This window comes from Sus scrofa, chromosome 5 (assembly GCF_000003025.6).
Source record: "Sus scrofa isolate TJ Tabasco breed Duroc chromosome 5, Sscrofa11.1, whole genome shotgun sequence".
Lineage (NCBI taxonomy): Eukaryota > Metazoa > Chordata > Mammalia > Artiodactyla > Suidae > Sus > Sus scrofa.
The window spans coordinates 82387424-82412437 of record NC_010447.5 but is presented as its reverse complement, the minus strand read 5'-3'; the positions used below and the strand labels follow the sequence as shown (position 1 = coordinate 82412437).

At 41.1% G+C, this 25014-nt stretch overlaps 1 protein-coding gene across 15 annotated transcripts in view; it reads right to left on the bottom strand.

Annotated features, from left to right (window-relative positions):
* The window catches only part of GNPTAB (N-acetylglucosamine-1-phosphate transferase alpha and beta subunits), a 196180-nt gene that overhangs the window by 48382 nt on the left and 122784 nt on the right, over nt 1-25014 (bottom strand). For 13 of the 15 annotated variants that reach the window (XM_021092665.1, XM_021092666.1, XM_021092667.1 and 10 more), the window contains 2 exons: nt 8589-8708; nt 7208-7249 (listed from right to left, as the gene is read on the bottom strand). The exons of the other annotated variants lie outside the window; for them this stretch is intronic. In XM_021092665.1, coding sequence (XP_020948324.1) covers nt 7208-7249; nt 8589-8708 — 162 coding nt within the window. The remainder of the gene's footprint in view (nt 1-7207; nt 7250-8588; nt 8709-25014) is intronic. 15 annotated transcript variants of the gene reach the window in all.

Sequence of the window (25014 nt, the reverse complement as noted above, 5' to 3'; positions counted from 1 at the left end):
GCTCAGCAGAAACCAATCTGACTAGCATCCATGACGATGCACGTTCAATCCCTGGCCTTGCTCAGTGGGTTAAGGATCCAGCATTGCCATGAGCTGTGGTGTAGGCTAGCAGCTATATACAGCTTCAATTCAACTGCTAGCCTCAGAACTTCCATATGCCATGGGTGCAACCCTAAAAAGACAAAAAAAAAAAAAAAAGTAGGAAGTCATTTGCAGGCAAATAATAGCAATCTTTTTTTTTTTTTTTTTTTTTTTTTTTTTAATGATAGATTGCCACACAGTTTTTTATGAGTTCTGAAGCTACGTCCCAGGAGGCTGCTTTTTTTTGTGTGTGTGTGTTTTGTCTTTTTGTTGTTGTTGTTGTTGCTATTTCTTGGGCCGCTCCCGCGGCATATGGAGGTTCCCAGGCTAGGGGTTGAATCGGAGCTGTAGCCACCGGCCTACGCCAGAGCCACAGCAACGCGGGATCCGAGCCGCGTCTGCAACCTACACCACAGCTCACGGCAACGCCGGATCGTCAACCCACTGAGCAAGGGCAGGGACCGAACCCACAACCTCATGGTTCCTAGTCGGATTCGTTAACCACTGCGCCACGACGGGAACTCCCCAATAATAGCAATCTTAAGAACAGGAAAGGATGAATGCAGAATATTGAAAAAGCATTTGAAATTCAAAATAGCAGCAACTTAAAACAATTATACATAGATACAGATATATAGATATATAAAATAGAATGTAACAGAATATTTTGCTATATCAAAACCTTGTGGGAACAACAAACCAAAAACCTACAATTAACACATTCATAAAAAAGAAGAAACAATTCAAAGATAACACCAGTCACCAAATCACAAGAGAATAAAAGAGAAAGGGAAGGAAGATTCCACTGTGGCTCATTGGGTTAGGAATCTGAATGGTATCCATGAGGATGTGGGTTCAATCTGTGACCCTGCTCAGTGGATTAATGATCTGGTGTTGCTGTGGCTATGGCATAGGCCAGCAGCTGCAGCTCCAATTTAACCTCTAGCCTGTGAACGTCTATGTGAAGCAGGTGTGGCCCCTAAAAGCAAAAAAAAAAAAAAAAGAGGAAGAAACAAGCCCAACAATAACAAATCGAGAATAATTAAGAAAACAGAAGTACATACATATTGCTAATTACCTTGAACGTAAATGGACTAAAGCCTCTAACCAAAAGACAGACAGACTGAATGGATAACTAAATAAGACCTACATATATGCTGTCTACAAGAGACCCACTTTAGACCTATGGACACACTTCACAGATAGAAGATATTCTATGAGTGAAAATCAAAAGAAAGCTGGAGTGGAGAAGTTCCCGTTGTGCCTCAGTGGTTAACAAATCCGACTAGGAACCAGGAGGTTTCAGGTTGGATCCCTGGCCTTGCTCAGTGGGTTAAGGATCTGGCATTGCCACAAGCTGTGGTGTAGGTTGCAGACACAGCTCGGATCCCATGTTGCTGTGGCTCTGGCGTAGGCCAGCGGCTACAGCTCCAATTCAACCTCCAGCCTGGGACCCTCCATATGCTGTGGGTGCAGCCCACGAAATGGCAAAAAGACAAAAAAAAAAAAAAAAAAAAAAAACCCACAAAAGAAAGCTGGAGTAAGATACTCTTATCAGCCAAAATAGATTTTAACATAAAGAATGTTACAAGAAACAAAGAAGGACACTACCTGACAATCAAGGGATCAATCTAAAAAGACATAACAACCGTAAATATATATGCACCCAACACATGAGCAGATCAATATATAAGGCAACTGCTAATGGCCATAAAGGAGACATCAACAGTAACACAATAATAAAGGGGACTCTAGCAATCCACTTTTAGCAATGGACAGATAAGCTAGACAAATCATCAATAAAGAAACATAGGCCTTAAATGACACGACAGACCAGACAGACTTAATAGATATTTATAGGTCATCCGAAAGCAGTGGAATACTCTTTCTGCTCGAGTGCACATGGAACATTCTCCAGGATAGATCACATCTTGGGCCACAAATCAAGCCTCAATTTAAGAAAACTGAAATCAGATCAAGCATTCTTTCTGACCACAATGCTATGAGGCAAGAAATCAAACCCAAGAAGAAAAAAAACAGAAACAGCAAAAAAACAAGCTGTGACCTAGCAGCGGTAAGGAACCCGACTTTGGATTCATGAGGCTGCAGGCTCGATCCCTGGCCTCAATCAATAGGTTGAGATCTGGTGTTGCCATCAGCTGTGGTGTAGGTCACAGAAATGGCTCAGATCCCAAGATGCTGTGGCTGTGGCCTATGGCCAGAAGCTGCAGCTTCGATTCAGCCCCTAGCCTGGGAACTTCCATATGTCCTAAGTGGAGCCCTAAAAAATAAAAAACAAACAAACAAAAACCCAGAAATACGTGGAGACTAAACAATACGCTACTAAACAACTAGTGCACTAGTTCCCATCATGGCACAGTGGTTAACGAATCTGGCTAGGGAACATGAGGTTGCGGGTTCGATCCCTGGCCTTGGATTAAGGATCCGGCATTGCGGTGAGCTGTGGTGTGGGTCACAGACGCGGCTCGGATCCTGCATTGCCGTGGCTCTGGCGTAGGCCGGTGGCTACAGCTCCAATTGGACCCCTAGCCTGGGAACCTCCATATGCTGTGGGAGCGGCTCAAGAAAAGTCAAAAAGACCAAAAAAACCAGTGCATCACTAAAGAAATCAAAGAGGAAATCCAAAAATAACTAGAGACAAATGACAAGACACAATGGTACAAAACCTATGAAACACAGCAAAAGCAGTTCTAAGAGGAAAATTTATAGCAATACAACCTCACCTCAGGAAATAAGGAAAAAAACTCAAATAAACAATCTAATCTTATAACTAAAAGCTACTAGAAAAAGAAAAACAAACAAAACCCAAAGTTAGTAAAAGAAAAGAAAGCATAAAGATCAGAACAGAAATAAATGAGATAGAAACAAAACATTAGAAAAGATCAATGAAACTAAAAGCTGGTTCTTTGAAAAGATCAACAATATTGATAAAGTTTTAGCCAGACTCATCAAGAAAAAAAGGGTGAGGGCTCAAATCAATGAAATTAGTAACAAGGAGTTCCCACTGTTGTGCAACCTTGGGAGCCTCTTGGTGGCACTGGCATGAAGGTTTGATTCCCTAGCCTAGCAGAGTGGGTTAAGGATCCAGTGTTGCCACAGCTGAGGCTTAGATCTGATCCCTGACCCTTGAACTCTGTATGCCATAGGGCCACCAAAAAAAAAAAAAAAAAATTAGTAATGAAAAAGGAGAAATTTCAACTGACAACACAGAAATCCAAGGGTCATAAAAGAGTACTACAACCAGTTATAAGCCAATAAAACGAATAACCTAGAAGGAATGGACAAATTCTTACAAAGATACAACCTTCCGAGACCCAACCCGGAAAAAATAGAAAATATGAATAAACAAATCACTAGTTCTGAAATTGAAAATGTCATCAAAAGACTCCCCAAAAAACAAAACTTCAGGACCAGATGGCTTCACACGTGAATTTCAGCAAACATTTAGAGACTAGTTAACACCTATCCTTCTGACACTCTTGAAAAAAACTGCAGAGGAAGGAAGACTCCCTAGCTCATTCTATGAGGCCACCATCACCCTGACACCAAAACCAGACAAAAACACCACACACACACACACACATACACACACACACACACAATACAGGTCAATACCACTGATAAACATATACGCAAAAATCCTCAATAAAATATTAGCAAACCAAACCCAACAACACATTAAAAGGATCATACACCATGATCAAGAGGGATATATGCCAGGAATGCCAAGAGATTCTTCAATATCTGCAAATCAATCAGCATGATACACAACATTAACAAAGTGAATGAAAACCGTATGATCATCTAAAGAGATGTTAAAAAAAGCTTTTGATTCAACACCCATTTCAAACAAAAAGAAAAAACCTGTCCAAAAGCAGACAGAGAGGGAACCCACCTCAACATAATAAGGGCCATATATGACAAACCCACAGCTAACACCATTCTCAATGGTATAAAGCTGAAAACATTTCCACTAAGATCAGGAACGAGACAAGGATGTCCATTCTCACCACTGTTACTCAACATAGTTTTGGAAGTCCTAGCCACAGCAATAAGAGAAGAAAAAGAAATGAAACAAATTCAGTTTGGAAAAGAAGTAAAGGAGTTCCCAAGGTGGCCCAGTGGAAACAAATACAACTAGGAACCGTGAGGTTGCACGTTCGATCCCTGCCCTCACTCAGTGGGTTAAGGATCCGGCGTTGCCATGAGCTGTGGTGTAAGTCACAGACACAGCTCAGATCTGGTGTTGCTGTGGCTCTGGCATAGGCCAGCGGCAGTAGCTCCCATTAGACCCCTAGCCCGGGAACTTCCACATGCCACGGATGCAGCCCTAAAAAGACAAATGACAATAGACAAAAAAAGTAAAACTGCTATCACTACTTGCAGACAACATGATACCATACATAGGAAATTCTAAAGACACTACCAGAAAACTACTAGAGCTTATCAACAAATTTAGCAAAGTTGCAGGATACAAAATTTATACACAAAAATCTCTTGCATTCCCATACACCAACAATGAAAGATCGGAAAAAGAAATTAAGAAAACAATGCCATTTACCACTGCAAAGAGAATAAATACCTAAGAATAAACCTACCTAAAGAGATAAAAGAGATAAAAGATCTATACTTTGAAAACTGATGAAGACACTGATGAAGGAAATTAACACAAACAGATGGAAAACTATACCATGCACTTGGGCTGGAAGAATCAACACTGTCGAAATGACTATACTACGGAAGGCAATCTACAGACTACAGATTGAGCACAATCTCAACCAGACTACCAAGAGCATTTTTCATAGAACTGAAACAAAAAAATTTCTAAATTTGTATGGAAACACGAAAGATAACTTTAGCAATCTTTTTTCTTTTTCTTTTTAGGGCTACACATATAGTATATGGAGGTTCCCAGGCTAGGGGTCAAATCGGAGCTACAGCTGTCAGCCTATACCACAGCCGTAGCATCACCAGATCCAAGCAGCACCTGTGATCCTACACCACAGGTCAGGTGAGTTAAGCCAGATCTTTAACCCACTGAGGCCAGGAAATGAACCCACATCCTCATGGATACTAGTTGGATTTGCTTCCACTGTACCACAACAGGAATTCCAACCTAAGCAATCTTGAGAAAAACAGAGCTGGAGGAATCAGGCTCCCTGACTTGAGCCTTTACTACAAAGCTACAGTCATTAAAACAGTATGGCACTGGAATAAAAACAGACACAGAGATCAATGGAACAGCACAGAAAGCCCAGAAATAAACCCATGAGCCTATAGTCAACTAACCTATGACAAAGGAAAGGTCGCTTGGATCTCACATTGCTGTAGCTGTGGTGTAGGCCAGCAGCTACAGCTTCAATTCAACCCCTAGCCTAGTAACCTCCATATGCCCCAAGTGAGGCCTTTAAAAAAAAAAAAAAAAGAAAGAAAAAAAACTAAATATAAAACTACCATATGATCCAGCAATCCCTGGGTATATATCTGGAGAAAACCATAATTCGAAAAGATACATGCAGGAGTTGTCGTCATCCAGAAATGAATCTGACTAGCATCTGTGAGGACGCAAGTTCAATCCCTGGCCTCACCCAGTGAGTTAAGGATCTGGTGTTGCTGTGGCTATGGTGTAGACCAGTGGCTACAGCTCCGATTAGACCCCTAGCCTGGGAACCTCCATATGCCATGGGTGGGTCCCTTAAAAAAAAACAAAACAACAACAACAAAAGAAACCAGAGTTCCCATCGTGGCTCAGTGGTTAACAAATCCAACTAGGAACCATGAGGTTGTGGGTTCAATCCCTGGCCTCGCTTAGTGGGTTAAGGATCCAGTATTGCCATGAGCTGTGGTGTAGGTCGCAGACATGGCTCGGATCTGGCGTTGCTGTGGCTGTGGTGTAGGCTGGTGGCTATAGCTCCGATTAGACCCCTAGCCTGGGAATCTCCATATGCCGAGGGTGCAGCCCTAGGAAAGACAGACATAGACCAAAAAAAAGAAAAAAAAAAAAAAGAAAAAGAAAAAGAAACCTAAATGTCCATCAACAGATGAATGGATAAAGAAGATGTGGTACACATATACAATGGAAGATTATTCAGCCATTAAAAAAAAAAGAAATAATGCCATTTGCAGCAACATGGATGGGTCTAGAAATTACCACACTGAGTGAAGTCAAAGACAAATATGATATGAGATCACCAATATGTGGACTCTAACAAAAATGATACAAAAGAATCCAAAACAGAAACAGACTCAAAGATTTTGAAACCATATTTACGGTTACCAAAAGGGAAATGCGGGGGGGTGGGGAGGGATAAATTCAAGGGTTGGGACTGACATATACACACTACTATAGATAAAACAGATGGATAACAAGGACCTGTTGTACAATACAGGGTAATCAAAAAAAAAAAAAAAAAAAAGAGACAGATATATGTATTTGTGCAACTAATGTACTTTACCATATACCTGAAACTAACAACTTTCTAAGTCAACTATATTCCACCAAAAATTTTTTAAACAAAATAGAAAAAAGGAGTTCCCATTGTGGATCAGTGGTAAAGAATCCAACTATTATCTATGAGGACATGGGGTTAGATCCCTGACCTCGTTCAGTGGGTTAAGGATCCAGCATTGCTGTGAGCTGTGGTGTAGGTTGCAGATGAGGCTTGGATCTGGCGTTGCTGTGACTGTGGTGTAGGTCAGCAACTACAGCTCCAATTAGACCCCTAGCCTGACACCTCCATATGCTTCGGGTGTGGCCCTAAACACACACACACACAAAGAAGAAAAAAATAGAAAAAGAAGTTCGACATCTATAAAGGAGAGAGACATGTTATGACAGGTCAAATAATTCATGGATTTTCAACTAAAAAAAAAAAATGCCAGTGTTTCCAATGTGGCTCAGCGGTAATGAACCTGACTAGGATCCATGAGGACATGGGTTTGATCCCTGGCCTTGCTCAGTGGGTTAAGGATCCCAAGCTGCTGTGGTATAGCCCTGCGCTACAGCTCCGATTTGACCCCTAGACTGGGAACTTCCCTATGACGAAGGTGCAGCCCTTTAAAAAAAAAAAAAAAAAAAAAAGACTATCAATCAATAAATGCTTACCTCTTCTTAGTTGGTTCTGTTGTGTTCTTCCCAAGGATTTCTCTAATGAAAACAAAATATATTTCATTACATATGCATAGCCCTACATGTGAATAAGAGAGAACTTAATATAGATTATTCTGATTACTCCAAAAGAACCAACCAGTAGGTTGGGAAGTATTGTAATAACATTTAAGACACATAATAAATTATACAATGTAATGAAATATTAGCAATAAATATACCACCCACAGTAACCACAAAAGTTTAACTAAAATATAAGCGTTTACATTTTACTAGTAAAACATGGTAAAAGGCTGTCAAAAGTCATCTTCACACACTGAGGAGGTCTCATATTCTCTAACAGAGAGAGAAAGAGACAATTTGTTGTAGTACATTATGGCCAATGACCTGTAAGTTGAGTGTACCCATAACATTTACAAAGAAATGAATGGGGAAACGCTCAGTAAATACTCCTGAGAAATCAGAAGGCAAGTTACATCAGCCAGATCCCCAGCTCTGAAAGTTCTCCAGAAGCCCGTTATACTTTTCCCAGATAAAGTAAATGATCAAAATTCCACATTTTAAAAAACTACCAAGGTTTCTAGTTTTGTAGTATACTATTTGGTTTTAAAAGGGCTAAGAGAAATATACTTTTTACTATCTTTACCAAATGGAAAAAAAGTTATGTCTGTAGGTCTGTTTTATTTTTAAGGAATGAATCCATCCTCCTGTGTAGCTATTTTGCATTAAAAAACCTTCCTTTGGTGTTCCTGTCGTGGCTCAGTGGTTAACAAACCCGACTAGGAACCATGAGGTTGCGGGTTTGATCCCTGGCCTTGCTCAGGGGGTTAAGGATCCGGCGTCGCCGTGAGCTGTGGTGTAGGTCGCAGATGCAGCTCGGATCCCGCGTTGCTGTGGCTTTGGTGTAGGCCAGTGGCTAGAGCTCCAATTGGACCCCTAGCCTGGGAATCTCCACATGCTGCTGGAGTGGCCCTAGAAAAGGCAAAAAGACAAAAAAAAAAAAAAAAAAAAAAACTAAAACAAAAAAAAAACCCTTCCTTTATGAAGCTGTTGCACTGAGTGAGCAGGAAGCCCAGGGCTCCCCTGGGCGGCTCTTCCACCTTCAGGCGCTTTGGAGACCAAGGCACCCCTGGAGCACCAGGGTCATGAAATGGCCACCCTGCAGAGTGAGGCCAGGATCTCGCCCAAGTGACTGAGTCCTCCTTGGGCACCGAGAAACAAGGGCTGGATGCATCACTGCCAAAATCTCATAATGGCATGAATTTGAGAAGCAGGCTCTTGTTTGAACACAGTGTGGACAGCATCTTAACCTTCTGCAATGTACCATGACTAGTAATTGTGGAACTTTCTGTGTTTTGTATTTTGACATCAGTTTTACCTCATTGCTTTCTGCTCCTCCTCCATCTGTTCTCTGACTTGCTGCAGTTCCTTCAGTAGATCGAGATCTGTGCCATTTACCCAGGTGTAAACCACATCAATCGGCATGGGCAGACAGAGCCTAGGGGAAACCCACAAGTCCTCCAGCTTGGATGCATTTTCCCAATACATTTGAAAATAAAAGCATTAATAGGGTTTAAACTTAGTGGCTATGAATAAACACCAATGAAAAGGGAATCCACCTATGGCACATGTCACAGACTGGCCACATTTTCAAACTGGCACCGGGCCCTCGTACTTACTGAGGACCTTCTCTGTGAGATGCATTCTGCTCAACACTTTCGGCAGTTTTGCCTCGTCTCATCATCACAACTGCCCTATAAAGAGGCTGCTGTCACTTCACTTTTAAGACTGTGGGGGAGGTCTTGGAAGCTCAGTTTAAATAGCCATATTCTTAGCTTAGCAAATGGGGAAGCTTGGATACAAATGAAGAAAAGAAATTACTACATAGAGACATAGCCAAGCATAGAAAACAGAAAAGAAATTTGAAGCTTACACAAAATTACGAAAAAAGGGGGCCCGAAGTCCACAGCCAAGATCTAGCGCCATTTAATGTTATAGCTCTCCCTTTCTCTGAGGCCCCCAAGCCTGGACCCTCCCAGTCCTCCATGCTTTGCCCTTTTTCTTTTTCTTTTTTCATAGCAATGATCACCTAAAATATTAAATATTTAACATGCTTCGTACACTGGTAATCCATGTGTTCCCTCCCCTAGAATGTAAACTCCAAGGCAGTAGGAAGCGCACCTGTTTTGTTCCCTAAAGTAGTTGAGAAAAAGTATCTGGCACATAGGAACTCAGATGATTTACATGAGACACCAGCACAGAAGGCCTTCCCACATCTGTCTTTCCCTTTACTATCTTATCTTCAATCTAAGGAGCCACGCAGGCTTTTAATTCCTGAGCATCCACCTCAGTTGTTTTTCCGGTTTTATCCCTGCTGAAAGTTCTCTTCTCCTTTCCTTCATCAACTTACCAAAATCCTACCCATCTTTCAGAGTCTGCTCCAGACCTGTGACACAGTTCATAGTAACATTTGACGTATTTTGGATTTCAGGTTTGATCTTTTCCAAGAAATGGTACAGGGGTTTGGTTTGGTTTGGTTTTGATTATGGTTTGGTTTTCTTTTTCTTAGGCCAAGGACCCAAAACTTACCCTTCTTTGTCTTCCTCAAAGGCCAGGCACAGGATCAGGCCCCCCCTCCCCTCCCGAAGCAGGAAGGGCTCCAAAGACTAATAGAAACATGACAACTTTTCTTTTGGCCACAGGGTTAATTTTCTCAAGGGAAAATAAATGCAGTTTGGTAGATAAATCTTTCAAATTATGGAAAGAAAGAAATAATAGACTGACAACCACTTTCAGTTTAAAACAAGTAGGTGAGACCACTGGATGAAAGTAGTGCTTATCCATTCAATGAATAAATATTTACTGAGCACTTAGTATGTGCCAGGCACTGTTCTAAGTACTGGGGTCTCAGCAGTAAATAAAACCCAAATTGATGCCTTCATGAAGTTTACATTCTAGGGAGGTCAAGACAGGAAATAAACCCAACAAAGTCAGATAATGTTCAATGTCAGAAAATAAAGCAGAAAATTGGGATACCTAGTGTGTCTATATGGAGAAGGGGGTCAGTCTGAAATAGGGGGATCAGAGATGGCCTTAGTGGAAGGTGACATTTCAGCAAAGAGGTGAAGGAAGGCAGGAAGCAGGCCATGTGGGCACCTGAGGGAAGAAGAGCCAAGAGAAGGGAAATATCATGTGCAAATGCCCTGAAGCAGATGCCTACCTGGCATGGTTAAGGAATTAGAGGCCAGAGTGGCAGAGACAACAGGAGCAAAGGGAAGCATAAGAGGAGACCAGGGAGCCTAGAGCTTCATGGAGAAAATGAGGACTCAGGCACATGTGACAGCTGAGACTTCACCAACCCTCCCTGACTGCAGAATAAAATCTAAACTCCTTTATAACCTGCACCTCATGCTCTGCACGCTCTAACTGTATGCTCTTACCCAAACAGGATAAGAACTTGCAGGCTTCTGTGCCTTTGACACGCTCCTCCCTCTGCCGAGAACATCCTTTCTTTCATGCTTCTTTTAACCACTTCCTCATTCCCTAAGCCCTCTTCCCTCACTTCCCACAAAGAAAAATGTACTGCGTGACAGGCGATTTCCACTGTACTTTGTACGCTAAGGAATCCCTAGCGCACAGTGTTGTACTATTTTTTTGCGACGTCTATCTTCCACTAGGTGGAGCATCTGGGAGGCAGAAATGGTGTCATGCATTCTGGGCCGCGCTCTTCATTATTTCCTCTCTCCCAGGCACACTCAGATTCTCCCTGCTGCAAGAATATGCACTTGCTTCCCCATCTAAAAATAGGTGTTTTCTGCATGTGTCTATATCAGTGTTAGCAGGCATCAAATCACCTGTGAGACTTGAAAACATATGACTGGGCTCCATCCCCAGAATCTCTGATGTATTAGGTCTGGAGTGGGGCCCCAGAATCTGCATTTCTAACAAGTTCCCAGGTAAAGCAATGGTCCAGAAATTCACTTTGAGAAATACCTATTTATATAATTATAGTTCACATTTATAAATTAAAAAAAAACCTTCCCCCCACTAAAATACCAGTTCTACTGGAGGTCACTGAGCTCTTCCTGTTCATCACGACCTGCCTAGGAACAGTGCCTGGGACATAAGTGGGGTTTAATAGGTACTTATAATATGTATAATAAATTTACAATATGTATAATCGTCTAAATATGAGTTCATTCCCTCAACATAAACCTCAGTCTTTTCTATATTAAAAAAAAAAAATTCCCCCACATTACCCACACATAAACCACCCCAAGTCATCTCACTCTCAAATGTGCAGGCAGTCTCTGTTCAGACTAAAAACTGAAAAAGCTGCTTAGGTGACGTATTTCAGAAAGAAAAGACTTTTTAAAAGGTGGGAAGGAGTTCCCGTTGTGGCACAAAGGAATCAGTGGTGTCTTGGGAGTGCTGGGGATGCAGGTTCGATCCCCAACCCTCACAGAGGGTTAAGGATCCGGTGTTGCTACAGCTGTGGCTAAGGTTGCAACTTCGGCTTAGATCTGATCCCTGGTCCAGGAATTCCATATGCCACAGGGTGGCCAAAAATAAATAAATAAATCAATAAAAGGAGGGAAATTTTTGCACATTTCAAAGCTTTCTTGTAAAAGTAATTATCTGCCATTAAAGATTTTTTTTAATAGAATCAAGAGATATCCATATAGTTCAACTGAGGAAACAAATAACCTACACAGAATGCATTTATGTCCTGGCTCTTCTAGTAAGGCTATATTACAAGATTGGTTTAATTCTCTGGTGTTAAACTGACAATCTAAAGTGATCGTGTGACCTGCCTCAAGTCAGTGAGTCAGTTGTTTTTCTACTTATTAGACATGGTCACAATGAGTAGGACTAACCACAGACCACGATCTTAGTTTCCAGATGAGGAAGAAGCCCTTATCTTAGAACTGAATACTAAATAAGTTATCTATGACTCAGAAGCAAAGCCACGGTGACAAAAGTGATACAACTTTTATTTTAATTGATTTAGTTTAAGTCCATGTAAAGGCACTTAATAGTCCCTTGGTTCTATATTCCACAAAGGAGGTAAGCAAACTTAGAATGTAAATAGTATCTTAGAACCCAAGTTCTAAGTTCTAAGCCACCCCTGATGGCTCGGTGGGTTAAGGATCTGGCACTGTCAGTGCTGTTGGCACAGGTCTCATGTGGGGTCAAAAAAAGTGTATGTATTCGAACATGTGATGCTACATATGATCCGTTTCCTTGTCATCATAAAAATTAGGTAATTTTGAAATATTCTTACATAAAAACCAAACTATATTCTAATGCAATTTAAAATTAGGAGAAGAAATATTTAAAACACACATTCTTGAGAAAGAGAAGAGTATTTGATTGAAAAAGCTGCGTGGCGCAGTGGTTAACGAATCCAACTAGGAAGGAACCATGAGGTTGCGGGTTTGATCCCTGCCCTCGCTCAGTGAGTTAAGGATCTGGCGTTGCCGTGAGCTGTGGTGTAGGTCGCAGACACGGCTCCGGCTCGGATCCCGCGTTGCTGTGGCTCTGGCGTAGGCCGGCAGCTACAGCTCCGATTAGATCCCTAGCCTGGGAACCTCCATATGCCGTGGGAGTGGCCCTAGAAAAGGCAAAAAGACGACCAAAAAAAAAAAAAAGAAAGAAAGAGCTGACATCAGTATCTAGCTTTTCTGAGCTAGTTTTCCTTTGCAGTTTGGAAGCTCTATTAGGGCAGAGATGCATGCCTCTGTGTACTGCTGGAGCCTCAGACACAGCAGGCTAAGTGATTACCAAACAAATTTTGGAGTGAAAAAATGACAAGCCATTTCTCAGCTTTTCTTAAGAAAATCTGTGTTGTTAAAAATTAGAGAAGGAGGAGTTCCCATTGTGGCTCAGTAGTAACAAAGCCAACTAGTAACCATGAGGATGCAGGTTCAATCCCTGGCCTCACTCAGTGGGTTAAGGATCTGGTGCTGCCGTGAGCTGGAGTGTAGGTTGCAGGCTCTGCTCGGATTTGGTGTGGCTGTGGCCATGGTATAGGCCAGCAGCAACAGCTCCAGTTCAACCCCTAGCCCAGGAACTTCCATATGCTACAGGTGCAGCCCTAAAAAGACCAAAAAAAAAAAACGAAGAAAAAAAGAAAAAAGAAATGAAAATTCCCTGTGCCCCTGTGAGAACTACAGAGTAAGAAATTCTGCAGGTGGGAGGAACTGTATTTTCCCAAGCCCTCTGCGGAATTCTGCTGCATGCTAAATCTTGGGAACTGCTACGTTAAGGAAATGATTCTCACTTTTTAGCATCCACACTTAAGACTCTTAAAAACTATTAAGAGGTAGTATGAGAAAAAGATGTATATGTATGTATGACTGGGGCACTACGCTGTATAGCAGAAATTGACAAAACACTGTAAATCAACAATACTCTAATAAAAATTTAAAATAAATAAATCCTCTGAAACAAATAAATTTTTTTTTTGTCTTTTTGCCTTTTCTAGGGCCACTCCCGCAGCATGTGGAGGTTCTCAGGCTAGGGGTTGAATCGCAGGTGTAGCCGCCGGCCTACACCGGAGCCACAGAAACGTGGGATCTGAGCCGAGTCTGCAACCAACACCACAGCTCACGGCAATGCCGGATCCTTAACCCACTGAGCAAGGCCAGGGACCGAACCCGCAACCTCATGGTTCCTAGTCGGATTCGTTAACCACTGAGCCAGGACGGGAACTCCAAACAAAAATTTTAAATAACTATTAAGGACCCCCAAAAGCATTTGTTTATAACTATCCACACTTGCCTTTTTTTTTTTTTTTAAAACCACTATACTTGCAGCATATGGAAGTTCCCAGGCTAGGAGTCAAATCAGAGCTGCAGCTGCTGGCCTACACCACACCTCACGGCAAACAACAGATACTCAACCCACTGAGAAGGGCCAGGGATGGAACCTATGTCCTCAGAGATACTAGTCAGGTTCACCACCACTGAGCCACCACGGAAACTCCCACACTTGCCATTTTTGCTAAGTCAGACATTTTAAAAATATTAATTTGTTCTGAAACAATAATAAATCCCTTCATGTGTTAATATAAATAACTTTTTACATGAAAATAACAGTATTTCACAAAACAACAAAAGAACTTAGTGAGAAGAAGGGCATTGATTTACATTTCTCCAAATCTCTTTAACGACTGGGTAGAAGCAAGCAAGCATCGCAAATCTTCTGTATTCCATCTGTTCCCCTATGTTGTTTTGGTGGAAGAAAACCCAGGCTCACACAGATAAGTAGTTGGAAAGGGGAAAAGAATTTTAATAGCCTTTTCAAATAATGGTGGGTCTTCTTGTTTGATATTACACCAAAATAAGTGGCAGTTTCTTAAAAATTAGTTGCAATGTGAAATCTGAAACCACTAATGAATTTTTGTGCTTTTATATTAAAATCCATTGATTGAGCTTGCATTTTTAAGGCAAGACTCTTGAAGAATACATTGGTTATCTCAAAAATAGAAGCCTACTGAGTTATGCAGCTCTGCCAAATGGCGACATATTTAACTTTCTCACATAATATTAACAAATGCAATTTTCTGACATAATGTTGCAAATCTAATCAGAGAAGCCTTTACATATTGTGAAGCTATTAGGCTAATGATGGTGGAAACAAATTTTCCAAAATTCTAATTTTCAGTTGAAAGCTCAAATTTTATCGTTGGAAACAAATACTACTATTTCTTTCTCTTCAAACACAGAATTGCTTTGTTCACTGTCAAGAAAATAGCTGCCAAATAATACCAAGTCTGAGTAATGACACTGTCATCTCTCGAGTTGTGTAATAAGAGTACTTCATGAAACAGAACAGCTAGCTTAGGTTGCAACGCAAACACAAGGGCTTGCCCTCAAGACAGGAACAATGCAGTCAGGTGCTTGAGGTATGCCTCCTATTGCAACACAGAATATTAAAAAAAAAAATGTATACTCACAGGATCAAGATGCAATCCAATTAACGATTTTTACTGCTTCAAGATGAACTCTTAAGTGAACCCAGATTTTTTCTTCCCTCTGTAGATATGCAGTGGTGGAGATTACACTGGCTTGTGCTAAGGTGGTGGCAATTTTACCTACCACTGCTTTTACACAATCAGTGCAAATGTCAGTGTAGTAAAAAGGGCAAATAATACCTTGGTGTTGTCATAAAAATAGCTCTGGAGTTCCCGTGGTGGCACAGATGTAACAAACCCAACTAGTATCCATGAGGATACAGGTTCAATCCCTAGCCTCACTCAGCGGGTTAAGGATCTGGTGTTGCCATGTGCTATGGTACAGATCACAAACGCAGCTTGGATCCTGTGTTGCTGTGGCTGTGGCACAGGCTGGCAACTGCAGCTCTGGTTTGACCCCTGGCCTGGGAACCGCCATATGATGCGCTTGAGGCCCTAAAGAGCAAAAACAAAACAAAACAAAACAAAACCCCACAAACCCCACGGTCTTTGGAAACTGCTATTTTAAAGAGACCAGAAGAGAGTATGAACATAGGAGACAGGATTAAGATAGCAGAGAAGGACTGGAGCTCACCTCCTCTCATAAAAACAGCAAAGTTACATCCAACTACTGAAAGACCTTCAACAAAATATACTGGCAACTATCACAAAAGATCCTACTTCAGAAGACAAAGAGGAGGCCACATCAAGACAGTAGGAGGGGCTATATTAGCAACCCCATACCCACAAGGTGGGCAGCCCACAGACTGGAAAATAACTATATCTTAGGGGCTCACCCACTGGAGGGACAATTCTGAGCCACACATCAGGTTCCCATGCCTGGGGATCTGGCATTGGGAGGAGGAAACCCTGGAGCATTTGGCACTGAAGCCCAGTGGGGCTTGTGTGCAGGAGCTCCACGGGACTGGGGAAACGGAGACTCTACTCTTGAAAGGTGCACAAAGGCTTTCATGTCCACAGGGTCCCAGTGCAAAGCAGAGACTCCATGGGAATATGGGTCATACCTGCCTGCAGTTTCTGGAAGATCCCCTGGGAAAATAAGGAGTGACTGTGGCTTGTTGCCGGGGGAGGACATTGGAAGCAAAGGTCTTGGGAATAATTATCAGTGTGAACTCCTCTAAAAGTAGCCATTTTGGAAAAATCCGACCCTACCCATCAGGGCTGAGAAGCCCCAGGCCAAATAACAAACCAGGTGGAAACAGTCCCACCCATCAGCAAACAGCCTACCTAAAGACACCCACCCACCCACTCCCAGGAACAGAGACAAATCTAATCTCACCCAGAGACAAAGCCCCACCCACCAGAAGGATATGAATCAGCTCCACCCAGCAATGGGCAGGCACTAGTCCCGCCCATCAGGAACCCTGAAGCAAACCCCCCCATACCAACTTCAGCCACAAGGGGGGCAGACATCAGAAGCAAGAGAGGCTACAACCCTACTGTCTGCAAAAAGAAAACCACACCAAAAATCTATACAAAATGAAAAGGCAGAAAATTATGACTCAGATAAGGGAACAAGAAAAAAGCCGAGAAAAAGGCTAAGTGATCTGAAGATTACTAACCTCCGTAAAAAAGACTTTAGATTGATGAGAATAAGATGATTCAAGATCTGGGAAATAAACCGGAGGCAAAGATTGATGAATTGAAAGAAACACTGAGTGAGGAAATGGAAGATTTCAGGATTAAGCAAGCAATATTCAAAATATAATAAGTAGGAGTTCCCGTCGTGGCGCAGTGGTTAACAAATCCAACTAGGAACCATGAGGTTGTAGGTTCGGTCCCTGCCCTTGCTCAGTGGGTTAACGATCCGGCGTTGCTGTGAGCTGTGGTGTAGGCTGCAGACGCGGCTCGGATCCCGCATTGCTGTGGCTCTGGTATAGGCCAGTGGCTACAGCTCCGATTCGACCCCTAGCCTAGGAACCTCCATGTGCTGCAGGAGCGGCCCAAGAAATAGCAAAACGACAAAAAAAAAAAAAAAAAAATATATATATATATATATAAAATAAGTAAAACAATAAATGATTTCCTTTTCACTCACCAAAACAATGCCACAAAAGTAAATTATAAATATTTAAAGCACTAGATGACTATAATCCTTCTGATATGAGATTTTCCATTATCTTACCACGCATTTGCTTGGATGATGTTTCATTACAAAGACTGGTTCAAAACCACCATAATATAAAATAAATTGAGAGATACTTTCTCTAAAAAAAAAAAGAAAAAGAGAAAGAAAGAAAAAAATTCACTAGAAGCAACCAAAAGCAGAATACAGGAGGCAGAAGAACGAATAAGTGGAGCTTCCCTCATAGCTCAGCAGTTAATGAACCCAAATGGCAACTATGAGGATGTGGGTTTGATCCCTGGCCTCCATCAGTGGGTTAAGGATCCAGTGTTGCCGTGAGCTGAGGTGTAGGTCACAGACACAGCTCAGATCCCTGTTCTTGTGGCTGTGGCATAGGCCAGCAGCTACAGTTCTGATTCAACCCCTAGCCTGAGAACCTACATGTGTTCCAGGTGCAGCTCTAAAAAGACAAAGAAGAAGAAGAACGAGTAAACGAAGTGTAAGACAGACTGGTGTGAATCACTAATGCTAAACAAAAAAAGAGAAAAAAGACTGAAAAGAAATGAAGACAGTCTGAGAGAATCCTGAGACAACATTACACACACTAACAACTGTATTACAGGGCTACCAGTAGGAGTGAAGAGAGAAAAAGGGCCAAAGAAAATACTTTAAGAAATAATAGCTGAAAAATCCCGAACATGGGAAAGGAATCTGTCATTCAAATCCAGGAAGTACGATGAGTACCATATAAAATAAACCTGAGGAGGAATACCCCGAGACACATGTTAATCAAACTGACCAAAATTAAAGGCAAAAAGAAAGTAACGAGAGCAGCTAGGGAAAAGAAACAAGTAACATATAAGGGAACCCTGATAAGGTTATCAGCTGATTTTTCAGCAGAAACTCTGCAGGCCACAGGGAGTGGCATGACATACTTAAAAGTGATGAAAGGAAAAAACCTCCAAACAAGATTACTCTACCCAGCAAGGCTTCCACTAAGATTTGAAGGAGAAATCAAAAGCTTTTCAGACAAGCAAAAGCTGAGAGAATTCAGCACCACTAAACCAGCTTTATGACAAATACTAACGGAAATTCTCTAGGTAGAAAAGGCTACGACTAGAAACAAAAATATTACAAATGATAAGGCTCACTGGGAAAGGCATAGATATAGTAAGGGTAGGAAATCATCCACATACAAACATGCTATCAAAACCAGAAATTGTGAGGAGAGTACAAATGCAAGATACTGGAAAAGCGCTTGCAATTAAAAAATCAACAACTTTAAAATAATCTTGTATAAATATCTAGACTCCTATGTCAAAACTTTATGGTAACTGTAAACCAAAAACCTACAATAGATACACACACAAATAAGAAAAAGCAATCCAAACACAACACTAAAGATCATTATCAAATCACAAAATTAGAGAACAAAAGACAGGAAGAAAAAAGACCAACCAAAACAAATCCAAAACAATTAATAAAATGGCAATGAGTTCCCACCATGGCTCAGTGGTTAATGAACCTGACTAGCATCCATGAGGACGCGGGTTTGATCCCTGGCTTGCTCAGTGGGTTAAGGATCTGGTGCTGCTGTGAGCTGTGGTGTAGGTTGCAGACGCAGCTCTGATCCTGCATTGCTATGGCTCTGGTGTAGGCCGGCAGCTACAGCTCCAATTTGACCCCTAGCCTAAGAACCTCCATATGCCTCAGGTATGGCCCTAAAAAAGACAAAAAAAAAAAAAAAAAAAGGCAATAAGAACATACGTATCAATAATTACCGTAAATGTAAATGGACTAAATGCCCCAACCAAAAGAAGTAGACTGGCTGAATAGATATAAAAACAAGACACTTATATGCTGTCTTCAAGAGACCCACTTCAGTTCTAGTGATATATATATTATAAACTGAAAGTGAGGATGGAAGGAAATATTCCATGCAAAGAGAAATCAAAAGAAAGCTGGAGTAGCAATACTCATCAGACAAAACAGACCTTAAAATAAAGAATATTATAAGACACAAAGAAAGACCTTACATAATGATCAAATATCAATCCAAGAAGAAGATGTAACAACTGTAAATATATATTGCAGCCAACATAAGATCATCTCAATAGTATAAGGCAACTGCTAACAACCTTAAGGAGAAATTGACAATAACATAATAATAGTGGGTGACTTTAACAACCCACTTACAGTAATGGCCAGATCATCCAGAGGGAAAATCAACAAGGAGGAGTTCTTGCTGTGGCTCAGTGGAAACAAGGAAACTAATCTGATTAGCATCCATGAGGATGCAGGTTCATCCCTGGCCTCTCCTAGTGAGTTAAGGACCCAGCGTTGCCTGAGCTTCAGTGTGGGTCACTGACACAGCTTGGGTCTGGTGTTGCTGTGGCTGTGGTGTAGGCCAGTAGCTACAGCTCCAATTTGACCCCTAGCCTGGGGACTTCCATATGCTGCATGTGCTGTCCTAAAATTAAAAAAAAAAAGAAAATCTACAAGGATATACAGGTCTTAAATGATGTATTAAATCAAACAGACTTACTAGATATTTATAGAACATTCCATCCAAAGCAGAAGAATATGCATTCTTCTCTAGTGTACACATTACATTCTCTAGGATAGATCACATTCTGGGCCACAAATCAAGGCTTGGTAAATTTAAGAAAACTGAAGTCATCTTTTCCAACCACAACACTATACAACTGGAAATCAAAAACAAGGAAAAAAACTGCAAAAAACACAAACATGTGGAGACTAAAGAATATGCTACTAGGAGTTCCTGTTGTTGCTCAGGGGAAAAAGAATCTGACTAGCATCCATGAGGATGTAGGTTCAATCCCTGGCCTCGCTCAGTGGGATAATGATCTGGCATTGCCGTGAGATGTGGTATAGGTCGCAGACGAGGCTCAGATCTCAAGTTGCTGTGGCTGTGGTGTGGGTCGGCAGCTACAGTTCTGGTTCGACCCTTAGCCTGGGAACCTCCATATGCTGTGGATGTGGCCCTAAAAAAACCAAAAAGAACATGCTTAGACCAAACAACAAATGGATCACTAAAGAAATCAGAGGAAATTTAAAAATACCCACAAGCAAATGACAACAAAGACACATCAATCCAAAACCTATGGGATGCAGCAAAAGCAGTTCTAAGAGGGAAGTTTACAGCAACACAAGTCTACCTCAGGAAACAAGAAAAACTTCAAATAAACAACCTAACTTTAGGAAATTCCCATTATGGCTCAGCAGTTAACAAATCTGACTAGCATCTATGTGGACACAGGTTCAAGCTCTGGCCTTGCTCAATGGGTTAAGGATCCAGCATTGCTGTGAGCTGTGGTGTAAGTCACAGACTCGGCTCAGATCTGTGGTGGCACAGGTCAGCAGCTACAGCTCCAATTCAACCCCTAGCCTGGGAACCTCCATATGTCATGGGTGCGGCTCTTAAAAGCAAAAACAAACAAAAAACAAAACAAAACAAAACCCTAACTTTATGCCTAAAGCAACTAGAGAAAGAAGAGTAGACAAAACCCAAAGTTAGCAGACGGAAACAAATCATAAAGATCAGAGCAGAAATCAATGAAAGAGAAATGAAGGAAACCACAGAAAAGATCTATGAAACTAAAAGCTGGTTCTTCCAAAAGATCAATAGAACTGATAAACTCTCAGCCAGACTTAACAAGACATAAAGAGAGAGGACTCAAATCAATAACATTAGAAATGAAAATGGGAGTTCCCGTCCTGGCTCAGTGGTTAACGAATGCGACTAGGAACCATGAGGTTGTGGGTTCGATCCCTGGCCTTGCTCAGTGGGTTAAAGATCCGGCGTTGCTGTGAGCCGTGGTGTAGGTTGCAGACACGGTTCGGATCCTGTGTTGCTGAGGCTCTGGTGTAGGCTGGTGGCTGCAGCTCCGATTCGACCCCTAGCCTGGGAACCTCCATATGCCGCAGGTGCGGCTCTAGAAAAAGGCAAAAAGACAAAAAGAAAATAGAAAACAGAAGTAAAGGAGGAAGAAATACCAAAGACAAAAAAAAAAAAAAAAAAAAAAAGAAATGAAAATGAAGTTACAATGGACAGCACAGAAATACAAAGGATCATAAGGGACTACGACAAGCAACAACATGCCAATAAAACAAACAACCTAGAAGAAATGGACAAATCCTTAGAAAAGTTCAATCGTACAAGACCAAACCAAGACAAAATAGAAAAGATGAACAGAACAATCACAAGTATTGAAATTGAAACTGTGATTTAAAAACTTCCATGGGAGGAGTTCCCATCGTGGTGCAACAGAAATGAATATGACTAGGAATGAGGTTGTGGGTTCGATCCCTGGGCTCACTCAGTGGGTTAAGGATCCCAATCCGTAGGCTGCAGACGCAGTTCAGATCCAGTATTGCTGTGGCTCTGGCATAGGCTGGCGGCTACAGCTCTGATTGGACCCCTAGCCTTGGAACCTTGTATGCCAAGGGTGCAGCCCTAAAGACAACAAAAAACTTCCAACAAACAAAAGTCCAGGACCAGATGGCTTCACAGGTAAATTCTATCAAAAATTTAGAGAAGATGTTTAACACCTATCCTTCTGAAACTATTCCAAAAACTGGAGAGGAAGAAACACTCCCAGATTCACCCTATGAGGCCATGATCACCCTGATACAAAAACCAGACAAAGATACCACAAAGAAAAAAGGGGAAAAGTGTAGGCCAGTATCACTGATGAACATGGATGCAAAAATCCTCAACAAAATACTAGCAAACTGAATCCAGCAATATATTAAAAGGACGGTAACCATGATCAAGTGGGATTTATTTCAGGGATGCAGGATCTTTAAATATCTGCAAACCAATCAGTGTGACACACCACATTAACAAACTTAAGAATAAAAACCATATGATCCTCTTGGAGTTCCCATTGTGGCATAGCGGAAACAAATCCAACTAGGAACCACGAGATTGCGGGTTTGATCGCTGGCCTCGCTCAGTGGGTTAAGGATCTGGCATTGCTGTGGCTGTGGCATAGGCCAGCAGCTGTAGCTCTGATTAGATCTCTAGCCTGGGAACCTCCATATGGCATGGGTGCAGCCCTAAAAAGCAAAAAAAAAAACAACCCAAAAAAACATATGGTCCTCTCAATAGATGCAGAAAAAGCTTTTGACAAAATCCAACACCCATTTCTGATAAAAACCCTCCAGAAAGTGGGCACAGAAGGAACCTACCTCAACATAATAAAGGCCATATATGAAAAACCCACAGCTAACATCATTCTCAATGGTGAAAAGCTGAAAGAATTCCTGCTAAGATCAGGAATAAGACAAAGATGTCTGCTCTTGCCACTATTATTCACCATGGTTTTGGAAGTCCTAGGCATGGCAGAGAAGAAATGAAAGAAATCCAAATTGGAAAGTAAGAAGTAAAATTATCACTGTTTGCAGATGACATGATACTATACCTAGAAAATCCTAAAGACTCTACCAGAAAACTGTTAGAGCTCATCAGTGAATTTGGTTAAGTTGAAGGATACAAAGTAATGCAGAGAAATTGACTGCATTTCTATACACTAACAATGAAAGATCAGAAAGAGAAATTACAGAAACAATCCCATTTATCATCACATTAAAAATAATAAAATACCAAAGAATAAACCTACCTAAAGAGATAAAAGACCTGTATTCTGAAAACTATAAGATGCTAATCAAAGACATCAAAGAAGACACAATCAGATGGAAAGATCTACCATGCTCTTGGATTGGAAGAATCAATATTGTCAAAATGACTATACTACCTAAGGCAATCTACAGATTCAATGCAATTCCTACCAAATTACTAAGGACATTTTTCACAGAACTAGAAGAAAATATTTTAACATTTGTCTGGAAGAACAAAAGAGCCAGAAGAGCCAAAGCCATCCTGAAAAAGAAAAACGGAACTGGAGGAATCGGGCTCCCTGACTTAAGACTATACGTCAAAGCTAGAGTCATCAAAACAGTATGGTACTGACACAAAAACAGAAATATAGATTAGTGGATCAGGATAGAAAGCCCAGAATTAAACCTATGCACCTATGGCCAACTCAACTATGACAAAGGAGGCAAGAATATACAATGGAGAAAAGACAGTCCCTTCAATAAGTGGTGCTGGGAAAACTGTCAACTATATGTAAAAAAATGAAACAAGAACACACCCTAAAACCATACACAAAAATAAACTCAAAATGGATTAAAAACCTAAATAAATATAAAAAACTGCACAGTATAAAACTCTTAAAGGGAAACACAGGCCGAACATTCTCTGACATAAACCACAGCAATTATCATCTCAAATCTTACACCTCCTAGAGTAATGACAATAAAAACAAAAATAAACAAATGGGACCTAATTAAACTTAAAAGTTTGTGAACAGCAAAGGAAGCCCTAAGCAAAACAAAAAGACAACCCACAGAACTGGAGAAAATATTTGCAAATGAAGAGACTTGACAAGGGATAAATCTCCAAAATATATAAAAACCTGCTGCAGCTCAATACAAAAAAAAAAAAAAAAAAAAAAAACCCAGACAACCTCACCAAAAAATGGGCAGAGGGTCTAAACAGAAAATTCTCCAAAGACATACAGACGGCAAAAAAATCACATGAAAAAAAAAATTTCAATGTCACTAATTATTAGAGAAATGCAAATCAAAACTACTATGAGGAGTTCCTGTCACAGCTCAGTGGTTAACGAATCCGACTAGAAACCATGAGGTTGTAGGTTTGATCCCTGTCCTCGCTCAGTGGGTTAAGGATCTGGTGTTGCTGTGAGCTGTGGTATAGGTCGAAGATGTGCCTAAGATCCTGAGTTGCTGTGACTCTGGTGTAGGCTGGCAGCTGCAGCACCAATTAGACCCCTAGCCTGGGAACCTCCATATGCCATGGGCGCAGCTCTAAAAAAGACAAAAAAAAAAAAAAAAGCCTAGAAACAATAAACGCTGGAGAGGTTGTAGAGAAAAGGGAACCCTCTTAAAACTATTGGTAGGAATATAAATTGGTGCAACCACTATGCAAAACAATATGGAGATTCCTCAAAAAACTAAATCTAGAACCACCATAAGATCCAGCAAGCCTACTCCTTGGCATCTACCCAGAAAAAACTATGACTTGAAAACATACATGTAAAGACCAAAAAAAAAAAAAAAAGAGAGAGAGAAAGAGAAAGAAAAAAGATACATGTACCCCAATGTTCACTGCAGCACTACAGACAATAGCCAAGACATGGAAACAATCTAAATGTCCATCAACAGAGGAATGGATAAAGAAGATGTGGTACACATGCACAATGGACTATTACTCAGCCATAAAAAGGAATGAAATAATGGCACTTGCCACAACATGGATGGACCTGGAAATTCTCATGCTAAATGAAGTTTCAACAGTGAGACACACACGTCATATGCTATCACTTATATGTGGAATCTAAAAAAAGGATACAATGAACTTATTTTCAGAACAGAAACTGACTCACAGATTTTGAAAAACTTACGGTTAACAAAGGAGACAGGCTGGGGGGTGGGGAGGGATGGGCTGGGGTTCTGGGATGAATATGTTATAAAACTGGGTTGTGATCGTGACTGTATAACTATAATAAAATTCACTGAGTTTTAAAAAAGAGAGAGAGAAAAAGAGAGATCCAAAGAGAAAGATCTAGAGTTTCCCTACTTCTCCAGGTACTTGCTTGCTTACAAGCCATCTCATCTACTTGACTGTGAAATTTTTTACAGCAGAGAGTCAGA